At 41.7% G+C, this 16,561-nt stretch overlaps 1 protein-coding gene across 1 annotated transcript; it reads left to right on the forward strand.

Annotated features, from left to right (window-relative positions):
* The first annotated feature begins 946 nt into the window (after window positions 1-946).
* On the forward strand, window positions 947-15,017 carry Ac3 (adenylate cyclase 3). Its single transcript, XM_083042592.1, has 9 exons — window positions 947-2,718; window positions 5,657-6,036; window positions 6,880-7,164; window positions 7,343-7,629; window positions 8,098-8,426; window positions 8,769-9,101; window positions 10,246-10,551; window positions 10,812-11,147; window positions 11,275-15,017. The coding sequence occupies exons 1-9, from the start codon at window positions 2,152-2,154 to the stop codon at window positions 11,455-11,457; spliced, it is 3,006 nt and encodes a 1,001-aa protein (XP_082898718.1). The 5' UTR covers window positions 947-2,151; the 3' UTR covers window positions 11,458-15,017.
* The last annotated feature ends 1,544 nt before the right edge of the window (window positions 15,018-16,561 follow it).

Consider the following 16,561-nt stretch of genomic DNA (forward strand, 5'->3'; position numbering starts at 1 on the left):
AAACTAACTTAGTGTGCCTTTGCAATGTTTGCGGTTAAGAGAATTTGCGCGATTTTTTATACATTCCATATAGTTAAGAATCAACATTTGGAAACATTTCCAGTTATAGTTTCTGCTCAATTTTTATACCAATTGCTTTATCGCGTTTCTTTTCAACGCGTAATTGTGCGTAATATTCGTTGATCGTCATAGCCTCTATTATTCATGGCTTGATTGGCCGAGAAATTTCCTTCTCAGCCCAGAGGGTAGCTATATATATATACAGGGTGAGTCATCGAAAATTGTCACTCTTGAATTCTAAGATATCTGTCTTATAACAAAATATTTCAAATAAAAATTGCTTAATTTCGAGAGAGACATTCTGTAATTAACTCGATCTTGATCTAGATAAATACATTTTCGATATTTTAAAATAATCAGTTTTTTTTAAACAAAAGCATATGTTTTTCATCTAAATCGACTTTCTTCATCATTCTATATGTACAAGTTTTAAAGTAGAACATATAGAATATAGATCATATACCGGAAATAATAGTCTACGTTATTTCATAATTTATTTTGACATTTTGTGACACAAAATGTGTAATATCTTCTAAAGTATTTATTTCCCACAATCACTTTTCTTTAAACTATTACACAAAGAATAATGAAATAAATTATTTGATAGAAAACATATATAGTTGCACTTAAAATAGAATATGTCACTACATCTTACAGATATAATGCCGCATTTGTAAAAATAGTGTTACCAATCGATTTTATTTATTATTTTGTGCAAAACTTAATAAATATTTTATTGAAAAAAATTATTTAGTGAATACAGTTGTTTACTTACACTTTATAAGATATTTATGTTACAATATGACAAAATAAATTACCTCGCGAAGTATTGATTTTTTTATTATTATACCTTAATATTTTTATACCTAAAATAATGAGGAAAATCAACTTTCTTAAGAAAATACGGAGTGTTTCATTAAAGATAAAAAAAAATAAAATAAAAAAATTAAGAAAATAAAAAAAGAAAATCCTCGAAATCTGGAAAGCAGCTCCGTCTAAAACAAAATCATGCCGATTACAGAACGTCCTTCTCGAAATCAAGCGACTTTGATCTGAAACATTTTTATATAAAATCCTTATCTCAGGATTTGTCAGAAATGCCAATTTCCAAACTCACCCTGTATATACATAGTCAACGCGCCTGAGGGATTCCCACGAGCCGATTACGCTCGCCTATCCTAAAATAAAAGCGCGACCCGCTCCGGGACTAACTCGGGATGAAATCCACGGAAGGTGAGTCCGCGCGCGCGGGGCGCAGATTAGGTCTTCGATATATATACCGTATACGATAGGACCGCGCACAGTAGAAGGAGGCGCACAGGTAGAGCCTGGCATCAACTGCTGGGGTTTGTGTTGGTTGATATCGACCCGGGTCGGAGGGTCGTGTGGCGGCCTCAGGATCGCAGGGCGCACGCCTGGACGTGGTGGCTGACGAGGAGAAGGAGAGCGCGGCGGCGAACCCGACGCGACAGACGGAGATAAATAGACGGGGTAGAGTGGCGGCGCCAGGGAGGGTGACGTGGAGTATATCGGCGACGATGTATATACGCGACCGTGGAGAAGGTAGGCCGTGCAGAAGAGGTAGTAGCTGTCCACCGGTAGTAGCAACCCGGCTGGCTGGAGCACCCGACACGCGGGTGCGGGTGCTGCGTCCTGAGAGAAGCTCGTCCGGCTCTCGACGCGCGCGCGCGCGCGCGTGTGCGCGAGGGTGCGTGTGTGTGAATACTCCAGGGTGAATACGCGTATCGCATCCTCCGGATAAGCAGCCTCCGCGTCAGCGAGCTCGGGGATCCTGAACGCGGATTCCGCGTTCAGGACTCGCGGGTCTGTTGAGACGAGACTTGGAGATTGGAATAAGTGGGATCGCTCGGGGATCTCTGGCAAGTCCGATAGGGGATATGTGTCCACGAGAAGATGGTAACGAGGATGATCGTGCCGTGATGATCGGTCGATCTTCCCTGTAGAGGAGAAAGCGGCGAACGCGGAGATGCGGTAGATTGTGGTAGATCGTTGCGTGGCGCATTCCGTTTTAACGGAAGACAAGACGAAGACGACGACGACGACGACGACGACGACTGTAACATCGGCGCCATGTCGCAGCGACAGGAGACGACGACGAACGAGGAATCTTACCTTAACTGCGGCAGACCGTCGAATCTGTTCAAAACGAGCTTCAGCAGCGCCCGACTCGAGAAGCTGTACCGCGCCTCGTCCTTACAACAGCGTCGCGGCGGTCTCACGTGTTTCCTGATGTCGGCGATCCTGTATGGCGTCTACGCGGTCTCGACGCCGGATATCGAGCTGCTGGCGCGTACCGTCACCGCCGTCTTCCTTAGCCTGAACATCGGCCTGCTGATATGGGCCGAGCGCGGCACCAAGGCGAGAAACTCGCTCTGGTCGGTGGTACCGTGCATAGTCGGACAGATGTGGATCGTCCACCTGCCTGCACAGCTGTTCCTCAAGTCCACCAAGGTCACGCCGAGGGACGGCCTAGGCTGGATGTTGCTATTGCTATACCTGCTGTTCGCCAGCTTGCCGCTCAAGCTGTGCCGCTGCACGTTGCTCGCCATCAGCAGCGTTCTCATCTACTTCTTCGCCGTGATCGGCCTCTCCAGCACGACGTTGGAGGACCTCAAGACGCAGCCCATCGACGTTTTGGTAGGTAATCGCGTAAACATCTCGTCCCGCACATTCGTCGATCGGGAATCCCGTGATTGGGTTCTCCAGGTCGGCGGATCATTAAGAGAGGGTTGGAATTGGATCGAGGACCATCCCTCTCTATCTCTCTTCCCCTCTGCTCGAGATGGTGCTCGAGAGAATCGCGCGGCGAGGTCGTCAAGGTTCAAGCACCGTTGACGGAGGCGAGTCTTCTTCTTCTTCTTCTTTTCATTCGCGAACGCGTGCGAAACGCACTCGTCGGTTTTAATCGATGCGAGAGATGATCCTGCTAAAGCTCGCGTAATTCATCACATGACCTCCTCTTCCATTTATAGCACCCCTCTATAGGATTATTAAAAATAACGTAAATACTCATATACACCGCGTTCTATATTTAATGAGTCAAGTCCCTTCAATCAGGCCTAAAAACGGCGATAAAGCAGCGTGTTTAGAGCGCAGATACCGTGCTGTCTCGACAAAAGAAAAAAAAAAAGAGAGAGGAAATGATGATCGAAGGGACAATAAAAAATCGAGTACGCACACACACATATTCTCTCTAAGCTCTCTCTCTCTCTCTCCGCGAGATACAGGAGCCGTTTTGAAGTCACAATCGCGCGTGACGAAGTGTGAAAAATCGAAGCAACCGTATTAATTGCGATTTGAATGAAACGCGATTCACACAGAGGATGAAAACAATGATGTCGCCGACGCTGACATCAACAAACTAATTCTGCCAACCGTGGACCGACGGCGCGTGTACCAACATCGATCCAAGGCTCAACGAGGCGTATCGCCGCTACTTTTATGCGAATACGCGATGATATACGGTTGCGAAAAAAAAAGAGAAAATATTGTAGACATTTGAGGTCGCATTTTTTTTTACAAAATTCCCTCTTGCACAGAAACGAGGCGATAAAATATCGCGATGTAAAATCTCTCTCCGTCTCCTTAAATATCTCTTCAAGATCTGCATAAAATCGATATGTAAAGAAAAAATATTAAATACACACACGTGCACAAAGATATCGCGATGCATTCGTTTTATTAAAAAACGAGAGAGGTCTGTGAAACGAGTAGGCTACGCGAACGACATATTTAGAAGAGACTATTAATTGCAAATTATATACTATTTCTGGTTATAACTCTTGACCTTAGACACTTCTGCACGTTGACGGTGACTGCAACCGAGCTACGCTACGTTTATCGCATCAATACATGCATCGCACTGGAGATCAAGGTGACGCTGCAAATGAATCTTTCCCCGCGATTTTTCTTGCCATCCAATCATCCAATCATCCAGTAATTCGCGATGATTTAATTGACCTACTTAATCTTTTCTTTTTAAGTAAAGATATAATTATTAAGTGTGAAAAGAATTATCGATTTATTTATTCACTTTATATTCTAATCTCGTCGTATATCTATTTAAAATATTTATTTTATTATTAAGGAATCGATAAAATTCTCTCGCGCTATTGGTATTAATTTATCAGAGATTTATATTAATTTATCGCGTATACAATATATAATATTATGCATTTTACCATAAATAAAATTGTGAAATTATTGACAACCCATAAAAATTGATACCTAGAACGCACTATACTCGGCACGTATAGGCTTGTCTTATCGATCCTGGTACGCGAAGTAATATCATTCCTGAAGCGATAATATAGCAACGCAACGTGTATCGCAAAGTTGAATTCATATATCTTTGTTCCGCGAGCATCGTATTCAATACGACAAACTACGGTCTCACGGAGTTTATTTGCGGCTTCAAAATGCACGTGACGCGAGTCCAGCGAAAGAAGGATCTTCAAGAAGCCGAGAAGACCTAGAAAGACGATCGTTTCATTTTTCACATCTCGCGCTCTTACGAGGTATTTTCTCTCGCAATTTTCTATTTGATCGCGAAGAGAATAGCACGATTATTGAATTACACGAAGAGTTCGTACTCAGAGGCTTCAGAATCCGAGATTGTCTTACACGAAACATCGTGTGTTTTCTTCATTTTTCGTTTATTTATAAAAATCTCGATTCTCGGAAGGAAATAAAAATGTCTTCGATGTATTTTTCCAATACACACACGTTTGACTACGAAATACAATATTGAATAACTCACACGCGGGTTTGTCGGTACAGGAAATTTTAACGGATAATAGATCTTCATTGATCTAGTAATCTAGTACGGCACTATGGTATAGTAAACAGGTGCATCGACCGAGGCGTGCGAAACTTTTGGCAGCGGATATATCGTGTGAAAGCGAAAGCTGGAAGCGGACGTGGCAAGCACGTGGTGCTCTCGTCGTTAGTAACACTCGAGTAGAGTTTGGTCAATGATAGTTTAAAATAGAGAGCGCGACGAAGATAGAAACGCGATGTAATGAGAGCGAAATGGTGTGAAAGAGAGAAAGAGTAGCGAGAGAGAGAGAGAGTGTGAGAGAACGGCGCTGGGCAACGATGCGAGAGGTTGCCTTTCGATATACGCGACGCTCGATGCTTTTTCGATGAGAATAGCGGACCCACTCGACACGATGGAATGTCATCCGGAAAAGTGACCTTGTGCGATCGAGATATCGGCTGTATTTGTTATTGACGGAAAAAACGCGAAGCTGCTATTCTCATCCTCTCAGATAGATGATGACTCTCTTATTTCCATTTCATTTTTAGTTTCTCTGATAAAACATAAGAATATTAAAAAGATTATCCCTATATGTATGTATATAATACATACTCGGAAAAAATACTCGGAAAATATTTAGCGTTTAATATAAAAAACGATAATTGTTTTACCTAGTTCGCGACACGACTATATTTATAATTAAATTTTAATAAAGGCTCCTAATGATCTCGCCGTCGATTCTCGCGTCGCGACCAATTTCGCCCTCGCATAATCGGACACGCTCATAAATTCAGCATCCGTAAAAACGTCCTGTAGATCCTGACGGTGACACTCTTTGCCGGCGCCGCTATTTTGGGTGCTTGCAGCTACTGCCTAGCCGAGTTCCAGCAGCGTCGGGCGTTCCTGGAGACCAGGCAGAGCCTGGAGGTCCAGCTTATGATCGAGGAGCAGAGCGCGGAGCAGGAACGGCTGCTGCTAAGCGTTTTACCGGAGCACGTCGCGGTCAAGATGCGGCAGGACCTCGGCGCGTCCCTCGACACGCAATTCAAGAAGATCTACATGTCCAGGCACGAGAACGTGTCGATACTTTACGCCGACATAGTCGGCTTCACCGCGATCTCGTCGACCTACAGCGCGAGCGAGCTCGTCAAGATACTCAACGAGCTATTCGCGCGATTCGATCAGCTGAGCGAACGGTATTTATTCTTCAAATTCTCATTAAAAATTATATTATTAATTGGACAATTTATCTTTCGCGTCAAGTCAAGAAAATGTGCATGTTTAATGTACTACTATCAAATTTAACAATTACGTCTCACTTTTATTACATTCTTATGCGTCTCTCGCTTCAGTCTTTATCGATTTTACGAGAAAAGTACATCACACACACAAGTTGAGAAACGCTATTCCTAACGTAGGTAGTAGATCTGTATCGGAAAACCATACGTCTCAATTCCGCTAGTAATTCATCTTTAAATTATTCACGGGGAGGTGAATTGAATTATATATTCATTAACGAAATTGAAGTATGTATTAAAAAAAAAAAGAGAGAAAGAAAACACATCGATATCTACCTTGTCGCGCGTAAGAAAGTTATTTATGATTCTATTACCCAATGTATACATGTATTAAGCGAGGCTTCGCGTGCCATCAAATGCTAATCGTAAAATGAGTCAGTGGAATTGATAGAATTCCGTAACTCTCGCGTTCCATTTCCGCCCGGGGATGACGAAAATTGCATGCGATCGGCGCGACGACGATTGATTCCATTCCGGGGAAATTCCCTGCTGATTCTCTCCTCGACCAAGTAAATCCTGTCGCAGGGGGAGGTCCTTGGAGGACACCGGCAATCGATATCCCCGGGGACGTTTTCCGTCGCTGTCTGCAAATGTACTTTGCAGCTTATGTTATTATCCATCGTCGCGCTTCTTTTTTGTTCGTATCGAGCGAATTTTCTTAGCTGAAGGATACCTTTTCTTTCCGTAGGAATATTCTTACGATATACATAATTGTACAGCGATCTATATGAAATCTTATAGATACGAGCAAATGCGTATCAAGATCCTGGGGGATTGTTACTACTGCATAAGTGGTGCACCCGTGGAAAGGCCAGACCACGCGGTCCTCTGCGTATACATGGGTCTGTCCATGGTGGAGGCGATCAAGTACATTCAACAAACGACAAACAGCTCCGTCGACATGAGGGTGGGCATTCATACGGGAGCGGTTCTCGCCGGGGTCCTTGGCCAGAGACAGTGGCAGTTTGACGTTTACAGCAAGGACGTCGAGCTGGCGAATAAGATGGAGAGCAGCGGAAGGGCTGGGTAAGAAGTGCTTAAATTTCTAAATTCTCTCACTTCTCACAGTTAACAGTGTCAAGTGCGTTTCTATTCCAACGGAAGCTCGCACTTTAACGAGAGAGATGTTATATGTTAGCTTCCATTTTTTTTGTATCGAAGTCGCGCTTACATATCGAAAGCGTAAATAAATAAATGCTTGAAGGAGGGTACACATCTCGAACGCGACGTTGAGCTTCCTAAATGGAGAATTCGAGGTCGAGCCGGCGCACGGGGAGGACCGGGAGGAGGCACTCCAAAAGGCCGGCCTTGTCACTTACTTTATAGTGAGAGCCTTGAAGCCATTTAAGCCGGCAGTGACGAAGAGCCTCGCGTCGCTGGCGGACGCGGAGAACTCGCAAAGGATGATGGAGAACGCGGACAAGGGTGACAATAGCAAAGAGGACTCCGAGGAATTTCAACAACGTTTGAGAAAAAAGCTCGACAGTAGAGGTAAAAATTAGCCCCCCAATACACTTTCAATCAGAGTCGCGCGCGACGCGATTAAGTGGAAAAAATTCGGTCAAATTAATTTGGAAGGGATTAAATCCGAAAGCATGGTTTCTCGTTCGAACTCGGTAAGCGGCTTCAAAATTCGCGCATGCGTTTGCCTGCTTTCATCAGATGTTACAATTATCGATGCGGATACTGATTACAATCGACACGAGCGCTCGAGCGAAACGTGTCAACTATAAAGAAATCATCTAAACACATTCGAAAATAATTTTATCTTGAAAAGAAAGAGTATTTTTTTAAAATTCGTAGAAATCAGATTTTTCGGATGTAAGTCGAAACGAGAATTAATCTCGACGAGCCTGGGATCAATCGGATGATAGTGCACAGGGGCTAATCGCCGGACATCCGGCCGTCCCATCAACGACTCGAGCTTTAAATGTGACGTCAGCGCATGAACGCTCGTAGGTGGTGCTACCGACCTGAAAGGTCACGTCTCCTGGTTGACCCTACGGTTCAAGGATCCAGGAGTGGAGACGGCGTTCGACGAAGCGTTGGAGGCCTTCTCGCCGCTGTCGCTCCTCGGCGGGCCTTTGGTGACAATGTGCGCGGCCCCGGCCTGGAGGCTGCAACCCTGGGGACCGTTCACGTGGGGTGGTGCCGGGGTGGTCGCCCTCTTCGGCATCGTGCTAGCCGGGGCCACCTGTCTGGCCAGCGCCGTCAGGGCGACGTGGCTCAGAAGCACTCTCGCGCTTCTAATGACCTTCTCCCTTATAATTTTTCTGCTATTGGACATGGTAAGTACTCGGACAGCTGGTCTCGCGATCGACACTCGTTGCTGATTGCACGAGAGAGTATTCATTAGCAGAAATTTTACGTTACACATGTAGTCATTTCCAGAGATTATAATATTCCGCATTGTATTCTATTTTAAATACTATATAAGAAATATTTCTACTTTTAATATAATTATAACATATTTCATATAGAACATGACTCGGTTCAAAAGGCTGAAACAAGATTATAGCATTCGACATTAAATATTTCGTCATTATTTATATTTTAATATCTCAAAACAAATACTTAAATTTCTAATACAAGTCTTGCGAACAATTGTACATTAATCTTGCCGTTTGTAGACCAACTGTGCGATCATCGACGACGTCGAGCCGCCAAGAAACACCTCGCTAAGCTGGTCCTCGCGATGTCCGTATCCTTCGTATTACTCGTACATCGGCGTCCTCGCGTTGATCGCCATCTCGATGCCGACCTACCTCTGTTACCTGACCAAGGCGTGCCTGATGTACTTCCTTGCCGGCACGCAATCCTGCATCAACGTTCTGTTCCTTGCCTCGAGCCTCGACAGGGAGGACGTGGCATCGTCTGGACGACCAGTGCCCTTTCCCCTGAAATATTCATTGGCGGCTACCCTGTTCATCGTCGCGACCGCCCTAATCATCGTAGCGAGATACGTAAGTGCTTTTTTGAAGAAAAAGTATATTTTTCTTTTTAGAAAGACCTTGGATATTTTTTTGTAGATTTTTTTCTTGGATTCTTTTTCATCCGTTCTACGTTAGTTTCGGCATGATGGATTAATAACGAGTACGCGATTTCGAATGACGACGTGAATTTCCGCGTGTTCGAAAAAATCTGACACGACTGTTGTCGATTACTGCAAACTTTAATAGGGTAGATACGTTCTATGGTCGCTTTACATTCGCGTAAATCGACTTGTCGTGCGTTATAGTTACGGCGGGAATGTAACGGCTCGCGAAAATGATCCCTTCCTTCGAGGACATCGACAGGCATGTCGATAAAAGAACAATCAATTTTCCCAGGGTTTATAAAATCGTGTCGACGATCCAATTCGCGAGAGAACCAAGCGTCGCGTTGAAGAATCAGGTATGAAGAGCGGGATCGAATGTCTTGAAATATTATTATTCGCATAAATTGGCAACGTCGCTGTATCTTTAATGATCATACATATATACAGCTCTATTATTTTTAATATTTCGAGACAAAATTATTCTTATTTCTCGTGTATTATTGCGATCGCGCTTTATTTCGCACGCCGGAAAAATGAGATGAAATTGCTATTGCTATTCCGAAATAACTCGGCAATCGGATATATCGAGTATGTGGAATAGAAATATAATTCGTTTGCGGACAGCGGCGACAACGGCCAGGCTCAATCGAGAAATTGGACCTCGAATAATTTGCGATTTTCGAGTGGGCTTTTCACGGTGTACGTTGAATGACACTCGACCCACCCAGCGTGATCTTCCTCCATCCGCTCGTTGCTGAAAGCGCCGAGATAGGCGAAAGCAATTTTACGTCGAACTTTCGTTCCAACGAGACATTTCCTCTTCGCCGTCACGGAAATACAAGTCCCTGCACTCTACGAAACGAGGGACTGTAGGACAATTCGGATAAAGAGAGAGTGCTCTTACATAATTTTATTATTATTATCAGCTGTTTTATAATATATTGAATTTAATTTAAGCGCCAAGTTCCAATTCGCCAAATCTTTCTTTAATTAAAAAACATTATTCAGTCGCGTAAAAAGTTTTAAACGACAGTTTAAACGAATTTGTCACAATTGTCACGTGTGCGCAGGCTGAAAAGGCGCGAAGAAAGCTATATCTGCGGGGACGAGAAGTAATCGCGCAGAGAGAACGAGCGGCGGACATGAAGAGGAGAAACGACGCGCTGATATACAACATCCTGCCGCCCCATGTGGCCGCTTATTTCCTGTCGCGCGCGAGACACCACGACGATCTCTACAGCCAGAGCTACGCCGAGGTGGGCGTGCTGTTCGCCAGCATGCCGAATTTCGCGGACTTTTACAGCGAGGAGAGCATCAACAATCAAGGCCTCGAGTGTCTCAGGTTCCTGAACGAGGTCATCTCCGACTTCGACGCTGTAAGTTTCATCCCCGTTTATCATGCAAGGCTACGCGACGCTCTTCTCTCTTCGAAAAAAGAATCTACTGCTTTAAATATTTTATAAAATATTTAATATAAAAAAATAAGTAAAGTATTTAATGTAAGATATTATTAAATATTTTATTTAATTTTATTAAGACAAAATATCTCCGCAAATATATATTTAACAATTTTCACAGATTGCTTCAATTTCAATAAATATTTAAATTTCTTTCAATATTCTCTTACTCTCGTTAGATACTTGATCAGAAGAAATTTAAGAACATCATCAAGATTAAGACGATAGGCTCGACCTACATGGCCGCCTCGGGGATAACCGAGTCGACGCAATCGGAGAACGGTCCCCGGTGGGACCATCTCGTCACCCTCGTGGAGTTCGCTCTGGAGCTTAAGAAGGCTCTGTCGAGTATCAATGAGCAAAGCTTCAATCACTTTGTTCTGAAAATGGGCATCAATCATGGACCGGTAACTGCCGGTGTCATCGGGGCGCGGAAGCCTCATTATGACATTTGGGGCAACACCGTCAATGTCGCATCGAGGATGGAGAGCACAGGGAAGGTCGGCTGTATTCAGGTACCGTAAAGATATATCGATGATATTATGTAATTTAATTTCTTTCCTATGTCTTTGTCGAAAATAATCTTTGAATATGAATATTATTTTATGGAAGGGAATCTAAAAATAAAAAAAAAAACTGCAGGTTACTGACGAAACGCGAAAGATATTGGAGCCATTCGGTTTCGGATTCGAACAGCGAGGTCTCGTGTTCGTCAAGGGCAAGGGACAGCTCTTGACACATTACCTCGTCTCCAAGGATGGCGTCTTTCTGGACCTGGACAGCGATTTGCCCGTTGAACCCACTCATCCGATAATCTATCAATAATATAATGAAGGCTCTAACTCAAACGAGGGATCGTTGCAAACCTCGACGGGAGGTATCAAGTTGGACGATTGGAAAAAAGTCCCATTACAGTTTTCCTCGAGATGTATCAGAGATTGGATGCTTGAAAGAAAAGTCTAGCGTTCAATCTGATATTCGTTCGCGGGGACAACGAACGAGAAGAGAGACGAGTTGTAACTTAGACGACATCTCTATACGCCGAATAAAATTTTCTTCAAGGACGTTCGGCGAGCTAAATGTATTGTCGTAGAGAACTCTCTAAATGTTAGCATTTTCTCGTGTCTCTCAGAGGAAGGATATTGTACGCGGAAGGAAGGATTGAATCTGATAAGATCGATGGCTAGATCATTTACAACTGTCCTCAAGTGTCATTGTACGTCGCCATATCATCCATCGATTAATGTGAAGGGAGAGGATACACATACACATATATACACACATACACACACACACACACACACACACACAGTCACGTTGGTTACTCGTTATATCATAACGTTCGCACGCACGCGTACAAACGGAGATCATGCGTACGTGCATACGTTTCGTGAGGGTGTGTCGAACTCGCGTACAGGGTATATTTGAAAAAAAGAAACCAAAAAGTAATAGGTTTTAGTAGAGACATAATACTACAGACCGAATGAAACGATATTTTGATGTCGCCGTGTAAATAGCAACAGATCCATAGGTAAGGAAACAAAGATGTAATATTGTTAACAGATGTAATATAATAGCGGATGTGTCTATCGGATGGAGCATCGAGAATCAGGATAACGTAGAAAAGTAATCACTTTGTGTGCGATAAATCTCGCAGACCTAACTTCTTTCTCCAAATTATACGCAAAAGAAAAAAAAAAACCAACTTGCCCGATTCTGTCACAATATCAGGATTAATCTTGGATCTTTGTTAGTACAGGTAATAATTAAAAAAAAAAGAACTCTCATCTGTACCTCGAAATAGCTCTTCGCCGAGTTCCGTGGCCGATTCACAACTCGCATTCGCCTCGATTGTGCTTTTGAAAGTGACGATCGATGGTGAACGACATGAGGAGAACCGTTCGACGGAACAAAGTATCGAACGGAAGTGAATTTGACCCATGATAACTTTGTCGCTGCCGGAAAGAGAGAGAAAGCGAGAGAAAACCTTGGGGAAAAGATGGAGATAACAAAACGGGCACAAGGTTGCTCGTTCACCTCTTTTGGTTATCGGCGATCTTCGTATACACGGCATAATTTTATCGTTTATTCGATGACCCGGAATCAGAGTGTCAGCGAAATTTTTTGTGACAGTTTAACAAGAATTATTCACCTTCCGGATACACGTCATCTGTAGAACGCACAGCCGAGAGATATATCAGAGAGAGAGAGAGAGAGAGAGAGAGAGAGAGAGAGAGAGAGAGAGAGAGAGAGAGAGAGAGAGAGAGAGAGAGAGAGAGAGAGAGAGAGAGAGAGAGAGAGTAAATATAATTTAATAAAGAGAAAATAAAAACACATCCGAGGAACTATAAACGTGTGTCGTATAAAAAAAAAATAGAGAGAGAGAGAGAGAGAGAGAGAGAGAGAGAGAGAGAGAGAGAGAGAGAGAGAGAGAGAGAGAGAAGCAAGTGGACAAAATAAAAGGAAACACAAAATCGCCGATACGGTAATAATTTATTTTTCTACAGTCACCGAGAGAGTTTATTACCAGACCAAGAACACTTGGATACGTGCAACGTACACGAGAAAGCTTAAGGAAATTTTCTACTAACTCTTTCGTTATGTACGATGGCATAGATCCCGATATAAACACGAAGGTCTCTCCCTGCGCGTGTTCAGGAGGTATTTTATACAACCTTGCTCTTGATATCTGATTCTTGTGTGACAATTCGAATAAGTTGCAATGTGCTCGTGCAATTAGCGACCACGCCGGATGTAACGAGAGGGTTGCGCGAGAAAAAGACAGAATGAGAGAGAGAGAGAGAACGAGACGAGAGACTGAATAAAAAAATAAAGAAAAAAAATATAAGTAGGTATCGGCCTAAGTGCAAGAGAAGCTAAGCAAATGTCAAAAATAAATCTCTTTGTTCAAAGAGAGAGAAAGAAAGAGAAGCGATTTACTTCTAAATCTCTTCAGAAATTGCGTACTTCCATTTCCAGCCGATTTTTCGCCCTTATTATCACGCGTACACGAAGAAACATGCATCGATTGACAGATACACTATGTCATACACACATGCGTATGTAGATCAGAGAGTATCTTTTGTAAGATAGCAATAAACGGACTCTCTCTTTCGCGTATACACATATGTACAACTACATATACTATGTTTTCGAAGGATCGATCGATACGCAAGGAGTCGGAAAAAATACGATCGACATGTGCTACTTTTAAAAAGTCATAATAAAAATCAAGAGAAATTAATAGAAACTCATTTTTAATATTTAATTCTCGAGATTATAATTCAAAAGAATTTTTATTTTTCTTTATTTAATTGAAAGAAGTACAGAGATAGAGATATTATATATAGAAAGAGAGAAAAAGATAACGTTTTCAAATTAATTTCTGATAATTTATCTAAATTATTAAATTAAAATTATTACAATTATTAAATTAAATTTTATCTTGCAGATTTAAATTTCTATTAATTTCTCATGACTCGTTTGTTTTTTGCGAGAAAACGTCAAACAAGCGGATGGCGACACGTAAAATGTGGGATGCGCAAAACGATCCGCGTATAAATCGTGTATAATCGTGTAAGGAGAATATATCACTGTTGACATGTTTTAGCACTTTAAATGTGACGAGCGAAAAATTCGAGGGAAACAAAACACCTGCCGTAAAGACTTTTAACTTTCTAGAGCGACAGACAGGTGGTATGTAAAATTGCGCGAGAAACTCACCACTCCTGCGTCGACGAGATAATAAATGGCATCTATGAGAAAATTGTATTTTTTTCCAAAGAAACGCTCGCGCTTTCAAAATTAATTCACCGAGGATCCAAAGGATCATTATTACACTTGTCCTTTGTATTCTGCGAATTATATTTGTGAGGGACATTCAAGGCGAGCTCCCGATTGTTACCGTTTGAAATAAGATGATAAGCTTGAAGATTTCGACCTAGTTCATCTTAGATTTAAAACGTTCGACAAGATCTCATAATGGCATTTTTCGAAAACAATATATAAAAATAAGCATCAATGGCTTGGCCTAATAAGCGCTGGTTTTGGAAGTCGCAAGTATAATTTAGGACAAACTCGAGAAATGAAATAACAGTCAAGAAAATAAATAATCTTCCCGCGAACCCGAATGTTTCTGGCTATGAATAAAAATCTGAGAATTTTCTATCTGCGTTTTAGAGCAGGACTTTGTCAACTTTCAAATAACATTCAGCTGTTTCGCGACAGAGAATCAAGTCCGCCTCTTAAGCGCGTTTAGGATTATACCAATCAGAGAGAAGTAGCGGGGTGTTAGTGTTAAATGATATTAAATATCTTTGTAAATAATTTTCGAATTAGAATTCTGTGAATTTTGTGAAAGTAAAATGAGATTGATGGAAGAAGAAGGTCTGGTTGACTACCTGTGGTTACGACGCCTAAATCGAACCCCCCTTTGTAATTTCCAATTGTTTATAACTACAATGTTACTACCAATACACCATGCCATTAAGATTAAATCCCAAGAACAAAGAGATAGGATTAAATTATGAGTAAAATTAAGAAGATATTGCCGCTAACTAGTAATTTTCCAGTCCTTTTATTGTTTCTTCTTTTGTGTTTTATTGGGAAGGAAGAAAAGTAATTTATACCGCGAAATGGGACGATCGAGTGATGGTAGTTACAACGTTTACAAGCATTATATTTAGCGTAGACGAGGGGGGGCGGGGGACGGAAGGGGGATTTTACAGAGAAAATCGAGAAAACGCTTTGATACGTATCATAGATTCGTATATTGGCACGACTAATAAATTCAACGCGCAATAATTTTACGTCGCATCGACCTATTTTCCACGGTGCACCAGCTGATGCTCTCGACAGGATACTCTGAGAGGATACCTCTGAACAGAATACTGTAAGTACCATAATAAAAAACGTATACCGTCGCAAAATTAGCGAATTCTACGCGTAGTGTAATCAATTTAATTTACACATTTCGCGCACATCTGTTTAATTTTTTTTTTTTTCTTACATATATTTAAATTTAAACAGTTAATATTTTTTTTCTTACCAACTACAGTCTTTATTCAAATAGAGACAGAGAAAATAAGCTCTAAGAAACATAAGAAATTCCATTTTCATTTCTATTTAGCTTTATTATCGTCCTGCGGGTGGGCGACGTGCTCACAATAGAGACTGCACAGAGTAATTTAGGTCAGGCCTTTCAGCTGCCCTTTTCACATTTCTGTTTATCCTCCTTTTTTCACTATTAAAAAGTTCTACATTTGTTTCGAGTTAGCGTTAAACGCATAAAAGACTGCAGCTGAAAGAAACAGGTCTATTAATCTTTCTCTTTCAATAGTATTTGAAAATTATTTCAGGATTTCCTTTTGACCGAATTATATTTTTCCGCGTCACTCAAAAGTGTTTGAGACCGCGAATCAAAAACGCGGAAACCGCGAAAACCGCAGAAAAATGAAAATTAAATTTCTCATTGATATAAATTTTCTACCGTGGGAGAGAGAGACATGATTTCTTCGTTTGATCGCAAGATTTGAGGCAGTATACACTTCGTACAATTATTTATTAAATATAAAGTTGGAGATCAATTTTAACTTTGAATTGTGAAAATATATCAATTTCATGGAATTCGTTTTAAATTTATAATTCGCGCATAAGGAGATAAAGAAAGAGATGGTTTTTCTTCCTTATGCATCGTAGTGCAACAACGTTAGTGTCACATATATGTATACATTGTACAATACGATAGTTAAAAAAGATAGAACGCGGCACTTTTGCTATGCCGTGACGCGTCTTGGATTATCTTTAGAAATTTCGTTGCTTTTTCATACAGAGCACAACATCGAAATAACAAAGAGGACGTAATTCCGTAACGATCATAAATATGTACAATATATATATGTATATGTATATGTTGAGTATGTATATGTAT

This window comes from Prenolepis imparis, unplaced genomic scaffold (assembly GCF_030444845.1).
Source record: "Prenolepis imparis isolate NDT839.2.m4 unplaced genomic scaffold, iyPreImpa1.0 SCAF_7, whole genome shotgun sequence".
Taxonomy (NCBI): Eukaryota; Metazoa; Arthropoda; class Insecta; order Hymenoptera; family Formicidae; genus Prenolepis; species Prenolepis imparis.

What these genes read in the sequence shown, in the direction of transcription:
- Ac3 (XM_083042592.1), top strand. Translation starts at nt 2,152, where the DNA reads ATGTCGCAGCGACAGGAGACGACGACGAACGAGGAATCTTACCTTAAC. An exon ending in TTTTTCTGCTATTGGACATG is followed by an intron (nt 8,427 to 8,768) that starts GTAAGTACTCGG and finishes TGCCGTTTGTAG; the next exon opens with ACCAACTGTGCGATCATCGA. An exon ending in TCATCTCCGACTTCGACGCT is followed by an intron (nt 10,552 to 10,811) that starts GTAAGTTTCATC and finishes TACTCTCGTTAG; the next exon opens with ATACTTGATCAGAAGAAATT.